Raw genomic sequence first — 15,068 nt, 5'->3', positions numbered from 1 at the left:
CCATGGCTCAAATGGCGAGTAAATAATGGACTGTGATATGAAAAGGCCTACTGGTGTAGGGCAAGGCTGTCTTGCAATTCCTGCACACACACACACAGTCCATTTGCCAGTCCTTTTTTTAAAGGGCATCTTTAGTTTCACATTCACCTGAATCCTTGTTGTAGTCACCTTAATCCATGTTGTAGTCCATGCTGCTGCTACATTAGCCAGGCTTGCTCAGAATGGGCTCTATGCACAGAAATTGGGCCTCTTCTTACTTCCTTAACAGGTGTTACCAATAATACTAATTAAGGCTCTGTTCCATTCTGGTCTCAAAGTGTGGTCCAGGGACTCTCATGGTTCCTTGAGGGGGTTCCAAATGGCCCCTTACGGGTGTGTAACTCTGAGACTGTACAAATGGAACCAAATGGCCCCTTACGGGTCCATTTGGTTCCATTTGTACACTCTCAGAGTTATGGGAGTCCTTGAAATTAAAAAGTTTGAGAACCACTGTGCTACACTAAATGAAACAGAGTCTTCATTAGTATCTTTGGTAACACCTGTGAAGGCCCAATTTCCTTCCAATATGGCTGCTGTCCATAGAGCCTATTGTGAAGCCTATTTTATACTCCATTGTATGATAGTCTCGCTCGCCAAAAAGAGCAGATCTACAAGCTAACAACGTGTCACACCACAAAGACGTTTAGAATAACGTCCCGATAAAGTCTACAAACTATTGACATGGTCTTAACAAACACATTTGATCATCTTTAAATAAGTATTTGTTTATTAACAAAATCGTCCTTAATTAAGCATCCTTGGGTCTCTTAAAAGGCGCTATATAAGTTAGTTATTATGATTATTAAATATGCATTAATAACAAATTAATAATAGGATTATGCACAAACAGCTCACAGTGTCACAACGCGATCTGCTGTTTTCACTGAATGTTTATATATACATATATATATATATACACATATATATATGTCATATTGTAGAATTAAATATATTGCCCTGCCCGTACTCAAGCATGGGAAAGAAGCAGTGGTGTAAAGTAACTAGTACTGTACTTACGTACGTACAATGCAATTTTGAGGTACTTTTACTTTACTGGAGTATTTCCAATTTTCAGTACTTTTACTTCTACTCCACTACATTTCAGAGGCAAATATTGTACTTTTACTCCACTACAATTTGAAAACTTTAGTTACTAGTTACTTTGTAGATTCTGATTAGTATTACAAAACATACATTACCCACTTCAACCCTACACTTCAGCCTTACATTTCGGCCATTTGAAAATAGCCGATTTACAAGCTCACAATGCGTCGCGATGCAACGCATTGTGAACTTGTAGATCTGCTATTTTCAAGATTTTTAAACATTTTATACATTTGAAAAATGAGGGACATTCTGAAAAAGTGAGTACTTTCTACTTTTGTAGAAAGTACTCACTATATTGAACAGAGTATTTCTACATTGCAGTATTGATACTTTTACTTGAGTAAAAAATGCAGTACTTTTTTCCACCACTGGAAAGAAGTCAACATTCCTGTTCACATCCACTGATATGCAAGTATTCCGGTGCTGACCGCTACGGTGTCCACTGCCAAGGCCAGTGATGAGTCTCTATCTGTCTGTGAGCACATTGAGAGGAGGGGTTTCCCAGGCACTGTGTGTTCTGTGCTGAACGGGGGCCAGTTTGGCTGCAGGAGGGGACCACTGCATCGGTGGGGTCTTTGCCAGCCCCTGGCCACCTACAGTAACAGCCAACACTAGCCTGGCCATAGGCCCTGGATCATGGCATCCCCATGGGACATGTGATCATGGTGTCTAGTGTGTCTATAGCGTGTGTGTGCATGATAAGCATGTGCATGGTTGTGTGTGTGTGAATAGAGGACATGTCTTGTGTGTGGGTTTGTAGTACATTCAAAAGCAGTCACACAGAGTCACACACGCCAGGCCAGATCCCATTGACCTGCTTTCAGCTGTTCTGACCTACAGTAGGAGAGCATGAGTCTCTGTCTCTCTCTCTCTCTCTCTCTCTCTGTCTCTCTCTCTCCATGTATTCCCTCTCTCTCTCTCCGTCCCTTCTCTCTTTTTCTCTTCATCTCTTATTTCGTTCCCTGGCCCCACTCATCTCTCGCTCATGTGTCCGTAGGTCAGACTCTCAGGCTAGGCCAATGTTCTGGTTGCCCTCTCATGCTCTCATGGCTGTGTGTGTGTGTGTGTGTGTGTGTGTGTGTGTGTGTGTGTGTGTGTGTGTGTGTGTGTGTGTGTGTGTGTGTGTGTGTGTGTGTGTGTGTGTGTGTGTGTGTGTGTGTGTGTGTGTGTGTGTGTGTGTGTGTGTGTGTGTGTGTGTGTGTGTGCGTGCGTGCGTGTGTGTGTGGGGTTAGAGGAGGTAAGTGGGTCAGCCCTGGGTCAGTTCAAAAGAAACGTGACGGCTGCAGCTTATGTAGTGAACATGCCTGTGGTTGAAAGCATGCATGCACACACACACACACACACACACACACACACACACACACACACACACACACACACACACACACACACACACACACACACACATGCGGCTGTGTAGATGTGTGCCAACCCCAACTATAAGACATCATGTACAAAACATTTGTAAACAATAAACCCTGGTACAGACATGGTCTGAGGGCAAGGAAATTATTAGGGGAACGGTTCTCTTTACTCCGTTCTCACTGCCAACCAGCTATAGTCTACAGTTTGGAAGGTCTGGAATGGGGTTTTCTGGCTGTATTAGAACGCCCCCACCGAAGGGGCTTCCCAAGTCCAGTAGGGCAAAAGCCCCGCCCATTGGCGATAGGAAGCCCCGCCCCCCATCACCGTGTAGTTCCATATATTGCCTATAGGGGACTTCGGTCAGGAGGATATGGGGGGAATGAGAGTGAACCTTTCTAAGAAACCTGGTAGGTCAGACCAGTTATAGGTAGGAGAACCACCGAGTGGTCGTCCAAGGTCGAGAACAAGAGCCCATGGTTATTGTTTAGTCCTTAATACGCATTATGACTTTCATGGCGTTGTGATCTTAAGCTTTGAAGAATAATCACGGTAATGTGAAAAAAAATATTCTTGTCATATTTTGGTCGTTGCTACCGTCACACACCACCAGAGCACACCAATTAAAACAACGCTTCCAAATCCTGGGCAGGTATAATTGAGTTTCCGTAACGACGCCATGATCCTTAAATAGAAAAACTCCCACTTATTAATGAAACCTGTACAATGAATCTCTTGGCTTTGCCCCCAATGCCAGAAACTTTACACCTGAGAGCTTTCTGGAACTGTGTCGCCAGGTGGCCTCTGGTGCAAAAGCTCTCTTTCTTTTTTCTCTTTCTCTTTTTACCTCTCTCCCTCTCTCTCCCTCTCTCCCTTCTATTTTTCTCCGTGCCCCCCCTCCCTCCCTCCCTCCCTCCCTCCCTCGTTGGAGCTGGGGGGTGGGGTGGGGGCCTGAAGTGGTTGTCTGGGGAGAAATTGCCTCTGTCTTTTTTTTCTTCTTTTTTTTTGTTGCAGGGCCTGAACAGTAATATAGCATGTGTCAGGGAATAGAAAACAAGGGCCCTAAAAAATATGCAGGGAGAAGCAAACTGGTGGTGAATGGATGGGTGAGCCCCGGGCCCGCCCCCCGGCCCCTAACCGAGGAAGGAAGTGTCTCTATTAGCGATGCGTTTCCTTGCACCCCCCCCCCAACCACCTCCCATCCCATCCCACCCCACCTCCCCTCAACCTGCTTATGTTTTCTTCTCCCTCCTCTGTTAGTACTTTTTTTACTACCTGATTTTCACATCCATAGGCTCTTTGGTATGGTATGGAAAACATGCATATACGCATGGATTTAAAGTTCTCAGTCGCCACAACTGATTTCAAACTGTCTATTTCGGATTCCATAGAAAACAACATGTCTTCTATGGAAGCATGTCGCGCCTGAAAATCAATTAGCCCTAATGGCTACCACAGTAGTGACAGCTTCATCTGAGTTCCCAGAAATTCTCGCATAAAAACGGGAGGGGCGAGAACTTCAGGAGCCAGTTGCACCACCTCACACTAAGTTCAAACTTAGCTTAAATGGCTTAAAGCCATTTATGCTATAACTAGGCTAAGTTTGAACTTAGTGTGAGATGGTGCAACTGGCTCCTGGGCCAGAGCCCACATACATCTATATATCTGTGGACGGGAAATAGAGCTCGCTCAGAAACTGAGCGACACGCCCTCTTCCTGTTTGTAGTGCTGTGCACACCGTTAAAACTGTCCGAAAAGCAACACGATGCTACGGCAGTAACGTGGCAGCAATATTATATTAAAACAGAACGCTGCCATGGCGTTTATATTTACTCCTGAGAGTGTTACTGATGTCTATTTAAGCATCAGCGCTGTCGCTACCTACAGTATGTTGGAATGGACAAGAAAACAGAGCAACAAATCGCTGAGGGGACGAGTAACATCATTGTTTTTATTTCACCGGAGTCACTAGTGACAGCTGAACCCACCTGCTTGGCCCTGTGGGAGTTATCCAATGTATCAGAATGAGAATCAGAAAGACTTTATTGTCACACCTTAAAAAATACTTATTTGGCAAGGGGGAAACAATGCTTTGTATTCGACATATAAACCCCATGTAAGTTTCACTTACATTTTTAATGCTGTGTCTTTTAAAATAAACAAAAGGATTTGCTCTGAAACCGTAGCCGATAAAAAAACAATTCGAAAACCATAATGACTGTTTAAATTTATTTGGACGCTGTTCACCTTGTAGTTTTGAGACAGTTGAAATGAGGCTTTGTTCACTGCGTTCAACTGCTGATATCAGCTGTCCAAGGCTTGTGACGTGCAATGCAATGTTAATTTGTATAAATATGTCAGGCTAGGGTTAACCGTGTTTAACTGCTAAGACTCCCCAGTGTGTACATGTTTTGAAACAAATGCCCAAATGCCCATCCCTAATGCAAGTACTTCAATACTGTGGGTCGAGAAGGGCAAAGGGACTTGTTCTGACAGGGCTGCAGACAGAACCCAACTGAACAAATATGGAGGAATGTTGTGTTTGGACGTAGTGGATCATGAATTGACATTGAATCAAGTAAACAGGATCAGGACCACAGTTAGTTGTTGTGGTGGCTACTCTGAAATGTTCGTCCTCTCTGTCTTTCTCACTCTTTCTCTTTCTCTTTCTCTCTCTGCATATCCAGGGTATAAAGAGGGTCGGTATGGCCGGGGGCCAGGTCCGGATGCCCATGATGGTCACACCAGTGCGATCTCACGGTGAGTGATTGTCCTCCTACTGTACACTGCTTCTCATGAGATAGAGCAAGGCATTACACACTACCTGGGGTTCCATTCCCTGTGTAGCTTAATGGATAGAGCACTGACACTGCCCAGAGTTAATGGGGATACCCAGTAGAGTCACACAGTGTCCTTAATGGCACTGGTCTACGTTCAGACACCATTCTTCCTATACCGAGATCCACTGGGAGTGATTATCAGTCTGCCCACTGTTATGTTTGTCAGAGACACTGTTTGCTTAGACAGGTCTCTTTATCTCTGCAGGACTAAGTGTTTAAGTAAAGTCAAAACAAACACACGTCGCTAAATCTCCAAGTCTTCACTCAAGAGGCATCCCGGGCCAGACAGTGTAAATAAACAACAGGCAGCAGAATTGTAGAGAGAGAGAGAGAACAGGTGCATTTTCTGTCCGGTTCTGAAAGCGTTTCTCAAACATTTACATTGCAACGCACCGACGCCTGATTCACAAACACTCACTTCCCAACAGAAGCCCACAAAGTATCGCCCCGGCAACACCCTCCTGTTTGTCTCCCCAAGAGAGAACTTGCAAACTCTCAGGTGGTGTGTGTTTTTTGTGGTGTGTGTACACACACACACACACACTTGTGTGTATGTTTGTGTAAGCATATGTTTGTGTGTGAGTGTATGCGTGTTTGCTTGAGTGTGTGTGTGTGTACGTGTGTGTGTGTGTGTGTGTGTGTGTACGCGTGTGTGTGTGTGTGCGTGTGTGTGTGTGTGCACGTGTGTGCACGTGTGTGCACGTACGTACGATCGGAGGCACATACAGAATTTTGATCTGCCCCGTCTTCCACCGCAGATCGCCTGCAGTCAAAGATCTCTAGGTTGTTTTATGCCTGTAAATTGCGATGCGGGGATAGTTCTAAAAATACTTCCCTCCGTGCCTCTTGGCCAGGAACATGCCTGTTAAAATCAAGTTTAAATTCACCCTGGCAGCTCGCCGCGTCCCTCGTCGGAAAGAAAATGTGTCCCGGAGCAGGACAGGAGACGCGGGAAGTTTGGGGAGTTTGTGAGGAGTCGGTGAAGTGCAGTGTTATTGACAGAACGTATACAGAACAGTGAAGTGCAGTGTTATTGACAGAATGTATACGGAACAGTGAAGTGCAGTGTTATTGACAGAATGTATACAGAACAGTGAAGTGCAGTGGTATTTACAGAACGTATACAGAACAGTGAAGTGCAGTGGTATTTACAGAATGTATACAGAACAGTGAAGTGCAGTGGTATTTACAGAACGTATACAGAACAGTGAAGTGCAGTGTTATTTACAGAACGTATACAGAACAGTGAAGTGCAGTGGTATTTACAGAACGTATACAGAACAGTGAAGTGTTATTGACAGAACGTATACAGAACAGTGAAGTGCAGTGTTATTGACAGAACGTATACAGAACGGTGAAGTGCAGTGGTATTGACAGAACGGTCCATATACAGTGAGACACAGACAGGTGTAATTGTACAAGCTCACAATGCGCCGCATCACAACGCATTATGAGCTTGTAGATCGGATATTTTCAAATGGCCGAAATGTGTATATAGGCTGTTTTGTGATAATAATACAAATCTACAAAGTAACTAAAGTTTTCAAATAATTGTAGTGGAGTAAAAGTATACTATTTGCCTCTGAGATGTAGTGGAGTAAGTACAGAAAGTACAGAAATTTGGAAATACTCCAGTGAAGTATAGATTGTACTTAAGTACAGTACTTGAGTAATTGTACTTGTTACTTTACACCACTGCTAGTGTCTTTGTCAGACAGGAGGCGAGTTGATGCAGATGCAACAGAACAGTTCAATGAGAATATCACTGCTTTCTTTCTTTCTTTCTTTCTTTCTTTCTTTCTTTCTTTCTTTCTTTCTTTCTTTCTTTCTTTCTTTCTTTCTTTCTTTAACTTTGTTCATCATTCTCTCTTTCCCTCCACAGGCACAATGGGGAAGTCATGTACCATCCAAGCAGGCAAAAGTCCCATGGGCCTGGCTGTTCAGGTCTCTGGGAACCAGAAAAACAAGCTCAATGACCCTGGAGGCGGTTCTTTCAGGTATACCTCCCCTCCTCTCCTCTCCTCTCCTCTCCTCTCCTCTCCTCTCCTCTCCTCTCCTCTCCTCTCCTCTCCTCTCCTCTCCTCTCCTCTCCTCTCCTCTCCTCTCCTCTCCTCTCCTCTCCTCTCCTCTCCTCTCCTCTCCTCTCCTCTCCTCTCCCCTCCTCTCCTCTCCTCTCCTCTCCTCTCCTCTCCTCTCCTCTCCTCTCCTCTCCTCTCCAACGTTACAGCATGCCTTCTGTTCAATAAAGCCACCACATGGGGGCAGCATTTCACTAAGATCTCCTCACACATGACTACGGGCTACTCTCTCAGCTAAGGCCATGAGTGTTCATCTGGTCGCCTGCCTGCCTGCCTGCCTGCCTGCCTGCCTGGCTGGCTGGGTGGGTGAGCTGCGTTCCTTCTCTCGGTGCCCATCATCACATAGCAACACACAGACCTTTTGCCAGCCAATAGATCACTCTCTCGCCTCCTCATCGCGGTCTCTCACACGCGGCGGGCCCTGCTCTCGTGTCAGTGTCACAACTCATCGGCGAGAGATTGCTAATGAGCTAAATCTCAATTTGGAAATAAGGTAATTGTATCCAGATGGTCGGAAGCGCTGGATGCGGCGCTGAAAATACCTTTCGGAGAAGTCAAACATACGGCATTTTGCCTGAGGCCCCTCTGCCTATCTCCCTTTTCTGTCTCAGTTCTTGGTCTCTTAACTTCATCTGGGGTTTTGGGCTCAAAAACATAAAAGAGGTTCATCGTCCACATGTCAGCCTTTGTGGTCCAAATAGTGTGTGCAGACAGTGTGTATTTGTACGCTGATGTGGGCTTGTGTGTGTGCACGTGTCTATGTGCCCATGTGAATGTACTGTATGTGTGTGTGCACCTGTATCTGTATGAATGTGTACTCATGCCATATTGTTGCTGCCGGGCAGAAGCCGCCTATCTCCATATTCTAACTTTTTGTGTTTTTGGGCGGTGTAGCCTCCCCTATAAGTGGGGTTGGGACACCTCATTAGTATTAGTTTCCTGCACTGTGATTGGCCCATTAGTAGACCCCTAGCTGTACTGTGATTGGCTGACTCTATTGGCTGACTCTATTCAGCACTGTGATTGGCTAGCGAGACACATGATGACATTAATAACCTATAAATAGGATTATGCACTTCCAAAATTATATTTTGGAAGTGAGCTTCCATCACTATGATGACCACTGTGATGACCACACCGCCCACTTCACACTGGGTGTGATTTTTTCATAAATTAACACCCTACTTGATCATACTACAGCGTCACTCAAAAGCATCAAAAGTAGCAGATCCACAAGCTTGAAACGCGGCGCGAAGCGACGCGCTTTGAGCTTGTGGATCTGCTACTTTTGCTATTTTAGATTTTGAATCCTGAAAAGTAACAGTTTTGGACATTTGAGACATTTGTAGGCTCATGAGCGAGTATGGTTTCGTATAATGTGTGCATATTTGCATACGTACCTGCAATCTTGCCCTTGTGTGTGTCTTTATTTGTGGTCCCAATACATTCAATAAGTGTACACGTGTGTCTAGTGCGTGTGTGCATGTCAGCGTGTCTTTAACATCTTTTGTGCGTACAAACGCAAATTGCCAGAAGCATAGTTTTTTGGGGTGATTGGCCCCCTGTTTGACCAGGCCAGGGCCCCCTATAACCAACCGTATACAGTCTGGGTCACACACACCATACATGGGCCAACGGGTTCATAGTAATGGCCTTGTGTCTCCTGAGGGGAAATGCAGCCCCGCGGCCCTGATTGATAAACCAATAAATCTTTAGTGAGCGTTGGTAATTAAGCTGTCAGGGCCTGCTTGTTACGGACGACCTTTTCCCCCTGCAGCCGAGCCCTCCACACTCTCACATATGCACGCACGTCGCACGCACGTCGCACGCACGTCGCACGCACGTCGCACGCACGTCGCACGCACGCACGCACGCATGCGCCCACACGCGCTCGCACGTACGCACTCAACAGTTTACTGACTAACATTATTTCATGTCAAGGACCCGCAAAATTATATGTATTTGGCCGCGGACCCCCATCTCAAAATGTGTTGTTCCAGGGACCCCCAGAAGCAAAGATTTGAGTTAAAAAATGTTCGCTTTAAAAAAATATATACATTCAAAGATTTCCCCCAAAAAAATCACGATTTAAAAAAAAATAGCAGATCTACAAGCTGCCGCGCTATGAGCTTGTATATCTGCTATTTTTTGAATAGCCAAAGTATAAAATAACGCTTAAAGTGGTTAAACAGATGTTTTAATGGGTTAATCCTCTCCTGACACTGAAATATTACACATGGGGTCATTGAAACGGATTAAAAGTTCCATCATATCAGTCAGAAAAGTACGGCGAGGGATATCAAAGCTTAGATTGTACCTTATTACCGACCTATCCGGATACAGATCACATTTTGTAAGGCGTAAATGGGGTCTTAATAACTGCATACTGTGTTTATAAAAATAAAAATAAAGGAAATGATGCATTAGATTAGTGGTTCTCAAAGTGTAATCCTTGAGGGGGGGTCCCAGGGGGTCCCCAGCAAAATGAGAAACAGTTACATTTCAATATTATTTCACCCACTGGAAGTTAGTCCGACAGGAGCGTATAAGAATGACTAATCAGATCATAGGTTGCACTCTATCCACTGCTGTCTGCCCACCTACAGTATGATGATGTAGGCTACTAAATCTAATCTACCAACACAAATATCCTCTTATGGGGGTCCCTGGCACGAAATCCTTTCAAATGGGGGGGTCCATGGTCTGATTCAATGGTTCTCAACCTGCGGGTTGGCGCCAACAAATGTTTTCTCACTCAACACTAGTATACAAATCAACATGCAGTATCAGTGTATACAGGGTGTCTGCACATGAATTACTTTTGACCATTACTGCATCAAATGTAATGAACAATGCTATCAAAAATGGTCAAATATTACCTAAGAAAGAGGCAAAAGGGATTGTCTGTTTTCACAATATTTATCTGTGGAACCGAGTCAAACTAAATGTAATAGCTACAATTATCCAAGTGCTTGTCAGTGTGGGGTGTCCACAGTTCAAATATGATTGTTTTGGTGGGTCACGGCCTGAAAAGTTTGAGAACCACCAATTAGAACTGAACTGACTGAATTAACACATAACTTGTGGGTCCTTGACATGAAAACAATCACTGCAATAGATAATACTCCGATTATTCATTCAGCATAATGTTTAACCTGATCAAGGGCCTGTTGTTTGCTTGTTTGTGATTGAAGATAGAGGTTATAATTGGTTTCTGGTGCAACCAGGAAAGTGAAGCAGTAAAACTGATTTGCCAAAGCAAATATTCTCAGTATTCTTGAGCTATTTTCTGTACTTTACCAAACCCATTTGAGACTTGGCGAGGACCTCTAAAATGCCCTACTTGATCATACTACAGCGTCACACAAAAGCATCAAAAATAGCAGATCCACAAGCTCGAAACGCGGCGTGAAGCGACGCGTTTCGAGCTTGTCGATCTGCTATTTTTTGCTATTTTTGAATTTGAATCCTGAAAAGTAACAGGTTTTTTTGTATCAAAGTGGCTGATACAATAGACCTAGGGTATCAGTATCAACTCATTGCAGTAGAGAAACTATGCCACCGCAAAAAAAAGAAAATAATGTTCCAACATCTGCGGTTGGTGTTAATGTTCCCATTCTGTTAGGCAGTGTCATGCACTGTTTATGGTGGTGCTGTGTGTTTGCTCACCTGGGGATACGAGCATGCTGGAACGGAGCCCAGGGTTGCAGGGTGATCCATAGGCTGCTATTGTCTCCCAACTATCCAGAGACCTGCAATCCTGCAATATGTGAATGCATGGCTGGACCAGCATTGTGCAGAGAAGACCTAGTATCTTTAATGTCCCACACCGCTACTCTGTGAAATCCTCTAACCCATTAAGACCTGAGGCTGATTCTAGAAAATGTCTTCTAAATCCTAATTTTTTTTTGAAAAAACGTATGTTACTATGTCAGTGGTTCTCAAACTTTTTCATGTCAAGGACCCCAAAATGTATATGTATTTGGCCGTGGACCCCCCCATCTCAAAATATTTTGTTCCAGGGACCCCCCAGAAGCAAAGATTTGATTTACAAATGTTCGCTTTAAAAAATATATATTCAAAGATTTGAACAAAATGTCATGATTTTTCTAAAATAGCAGATCTACAAGCTCATAGCGCGGCACTCGTTGCCGCGCTATGAGCTTGTAGATCTGCTATTTTTGAATAGCCAAAGTGTAAAATAATGCTTTTTAGCTCAAATCTAAAAATGACACAGATGCGTTCCGGGTCTTAATGGGTTTACTCTGAGTGTGTGCAAATGATTACATTTGCACACTCTCAGAGTTAGAAAGGGATCAATCTGGGAACCCATTCGGTAAAAAGTACTTTTTTGCCTCTGGGGGCACAACAGGAAAAGGGGAACTCGGTTTGGCTCCTCCCCTTTCTTAGTCCACTTCCTCCCGGGTGCTTCTGTGTTTATTCCTATACTTTAAAGGTTTAATGACATTCACTTTTACACCACATTCGAAGTCTTTGTCCTGGTCCTTCAAAAGTGTACAAAAAGTTTTAAGTGAAAATTCCATTCCAGTGATCAATGGCAGGTGTTTTTCTCTCACATTTCTAAAGCCTTTTTAACTGCAATGAAAAAATAAATCTTTGCCTGCGGGTGTCGCTGGTGAGGGATTTTGCCTGTCAATCATCGCCTCTGCTCCGCCCCCCCCCCCAAAGGAAAGGATAGGGGAGGGGAGGGGCGAGGAGGAGAGTGGGCGGGATTATTCGACAGTGACCTCACTGTCGAAGGGCCAAGCTCAGATTACTTTTCAGCCTAATTATTCAGAAAACCCCAGACCACAGAAAATCCACTGAATGTTTTAAGTTCAGGTTTTTTGGGTGTAATTGAGGTCATAAAACCCCAAATAAAACATTGAAAATAAAAAAAGTGAAAATGAATGTCATAGAACCTTTAACAACAACACTGCACGTTTAGAGAAGTGGTGCTGACACATTCTACTGTTGGCAGAATCTGTCTTGAGAGATTAGAAAGGGATAAATGTGTTGGTCAACACGCTCGTTGACTTTGAGCACGTATGTATCCGACAAGCAAGGAAAATCTAAAGGAAGAAATATAAAGCCTGGGGTCAAAAAGAACACGGAACTGGCTGACGGAAATAATTAGTTTCCCCCCCATTACAAACAAGCAGGACTTAATGTGTGAAGAGAGAAGGCAGCTTTGCAGCAGTTGAAGTAGGGACGGGACCATATGAAAATCACACGTCACCATTATTGTGGCAAAAATAATTGCGATTAACGATATTATCGCGATGATCAAAATATGCTTGAATGCTATATAGAGTCTGGAACTACACCTCCTGAAATCCGAGACAGGAAGCTGTCATCTGTTCGTCATATCCGTTCACAAAAATATATGTCAAAATTGTATGTCTACGTATGTAGATGTCTACGTATGTATGTATGTCTACGTCTATGTCTACATACAATTAAAAAAACAATTTCTGCTACGCAGCAAGCTGTATATGCTTGGATGATTTTGATTTATATTCTGATAAATTTGTGCGACTGTAAAGACGAAACGGAAATGGGAAGGAGGCGTCACATCCGCATTATCGCTTGATCATTTTCTTGAGCTTTTTTTTCTTGAGCTTCCGTTGCTCCAGGCGGAGCATTCGTAAAATTGTGTGAGGCAGCAGTCTGCGGCTCGCGAGACTATATCAGTTCAGTGACCATTCAGACCATATGAAGGAGTTAAACAGTGTCGTCAGTGCAGCCTGTTTGGTTTCCAGTGTGGTCCTGTGTAGTGATCTGGGTGGTGCTGACACACTGAGCCAGTCCCCGTTGTCTGACTGTAACACACACACACACACATAGGTTTCCCAGGGTTTCTACAGCAGTGTGTGTGTGTGTGTGTGTGTGTGTGTGTGTGTGTGTGTGTGTGTGTGTGTGTGTGTGTGTGTGTGTGTGTGTGAGCGCGCGTGCACACTCGTCTGTGAATGCACGGTGTGTGAGTGTCTTCGTTCTTTGCATGCACGGGCGTGCACACAGGCATTGTGTATGTCTGTCTGCCTGCTTGACCGTGTCTGTGCTACTCATGCCTTTATATGCCTGTGTGTGTGTGTGTGTGTGTGTGTGTGTGTGCGTGTGCGTGCGCGTGAGTGTGTGTACAGTTTACAGTACTGAGTGAAAGCAGCTGTCTCCGTGCCCACTGCCCCCACCCTCGGCTGTCTCTGTAAACAGCCGACATCCGCTGTAATCACTGGCGAGCCAGCCGAGGCCCTCAGCCTAGCTCTGCCCTCTGCCACCCCCTCAGCCCCCTGCCCTCTGCCAGCCCCCTGAGCCCCTCCAATCTTAAGGTTACTCTTCATAACCCCAGTCCGCTGATACACATGATGCCCCTCCACGCTGCGCCCTGCCAGGCCAGCCAGGCAGGCAGGCACAGGGTGGTCTCACTTATTATGCCTTTTCGGTGTTACGACAGTGGTGGAAAAAGTACTCCATTTTTTTTACTTAAGTAAAAGTATCAATACTTCAATGTAGAAACACAAGTGAAAGTCTGGTGTTCAAAATTGACTTGAGTAAGAGTACAAAGGTATTGGTATAAAAATGTACTTAAAGTACCAAAAGTAAAAGTACTCATTATGCAGAATGTTTTCACATGTTATCGAATGTGTAAAATGTATAAAAATCTTTTGAAAACAGCCGATCGACAAGCTCACAATATCGCGACGCATTGTGAGCTTGTAGATTGGCTATTTTCAAATGGCCGAAATGTACATATAGGGCTGAAGTGGTTAATGTATATTTTGTAATAATAATCCAAATCTACAAAGTAACTAGTAACTAAAGCGTTCAAATAATTGTAGTGGAGTAAAAGTACAATATTTGCCTCTGAGATGTAGTGGAGTACAAGCAAAAGTACGGAAAATTGGAAATACTCTGGTAAAGTAAAAATACCTCAACATTGTACTTACTGTAAGTACAGTATTTGAGTACTTAGTTACTCCACTGCACGCAACTAAGTATAAATCAGACATTACATAATACACACACACATTACTATACTTGTGAGGTCATCAACATTTTTGGGGCAGCGATTTTATTAATGGCATTTTTAACTGTAAGCCTAAAGGCGCAAAATAGCAGATCTTCAAGATCTGCAGGCTAGATCGGCAAATGTTTTTGTGCATGACACAGGCACGCGACTAATCCTAAATCAAGTATAACTTGTATCTCTAACCCCATAAACCTAACCTCTAAATGTCTAACTCTAACTCTAACCCCAAGCTGAATCCTCTCCTAATTATAAGCCTAAAATCTAAAAGTATATTTTAACTAGAAAACAACCATTTCTCTCGTGAGGATCAGGAAAATGGTCTATTTCTCAAATTCTAGTATAATTTTGGAGACATCTGGCCCACATAAGTATAGTCACACACACACACACACACACACACACACACACACACACACACACACACACACACACACACACAGACACACACACAGACACACACACACACACACACACACACACACACACACACACACACACACACACACACACACACACACACACACACACACACCAATGGTGTAAAGTAACTCAGTACATTTGCTCAAGCGCTGTAGTTAAGTACAATTTTTTGGTACTTTTACTTTACTGGAG

General features: G+C 43.9%; 1 protein-coding gene across 3 annotated transcripts in view; it reads left to right on the top strand.

Annotated features, from left to right (window-relative positions):
• The window catches only part of LOC308082877 (transcription initiation factor TFIID subunit 4), a 166,499-nt gene that overhangs the window by 32,252 nt on the left and 119,179 nt on the right, over window positions 1-15,068 (top strand). For all 3 annotated transcript variants that reach the window (XM_080424944.1, XM_080424945.1, XM_080424943.1), the window contains exons 7-8: window positions 5,196-5,268; window positions 7,231-7,345. In XM_080424944.1, coding sequence (XP_080281070.1) covers window positions 5,196-5,268; window positions 7,231-7,345 — 188 coding nt within the window. The remainder of the gene's footprint in view (window positions 1-5,195; window positions 5,269-7,230; window positions 7,346-15,068) is intronic.

The sequence above is a fragment of the Gymnoscopelus braueri genome (assembly GCF_963280865.1).
Source record: "Gymnoscopelus braueri genome assembly, chromosome: 1".
In the NCBI taxonomy this organism is placed as follows: domain Eukaryota; kingdom Metazoa; phylum Chordata; class Actinopteri; order Myctophiformes; family Myctophidae; genus Gymnoscopelus; species Gymnoscopelus braueri.
Note: the sequence above shows the minus strand (reverse complement) of the source record. Positions and strands in the feature narration are given on the sequence as shown.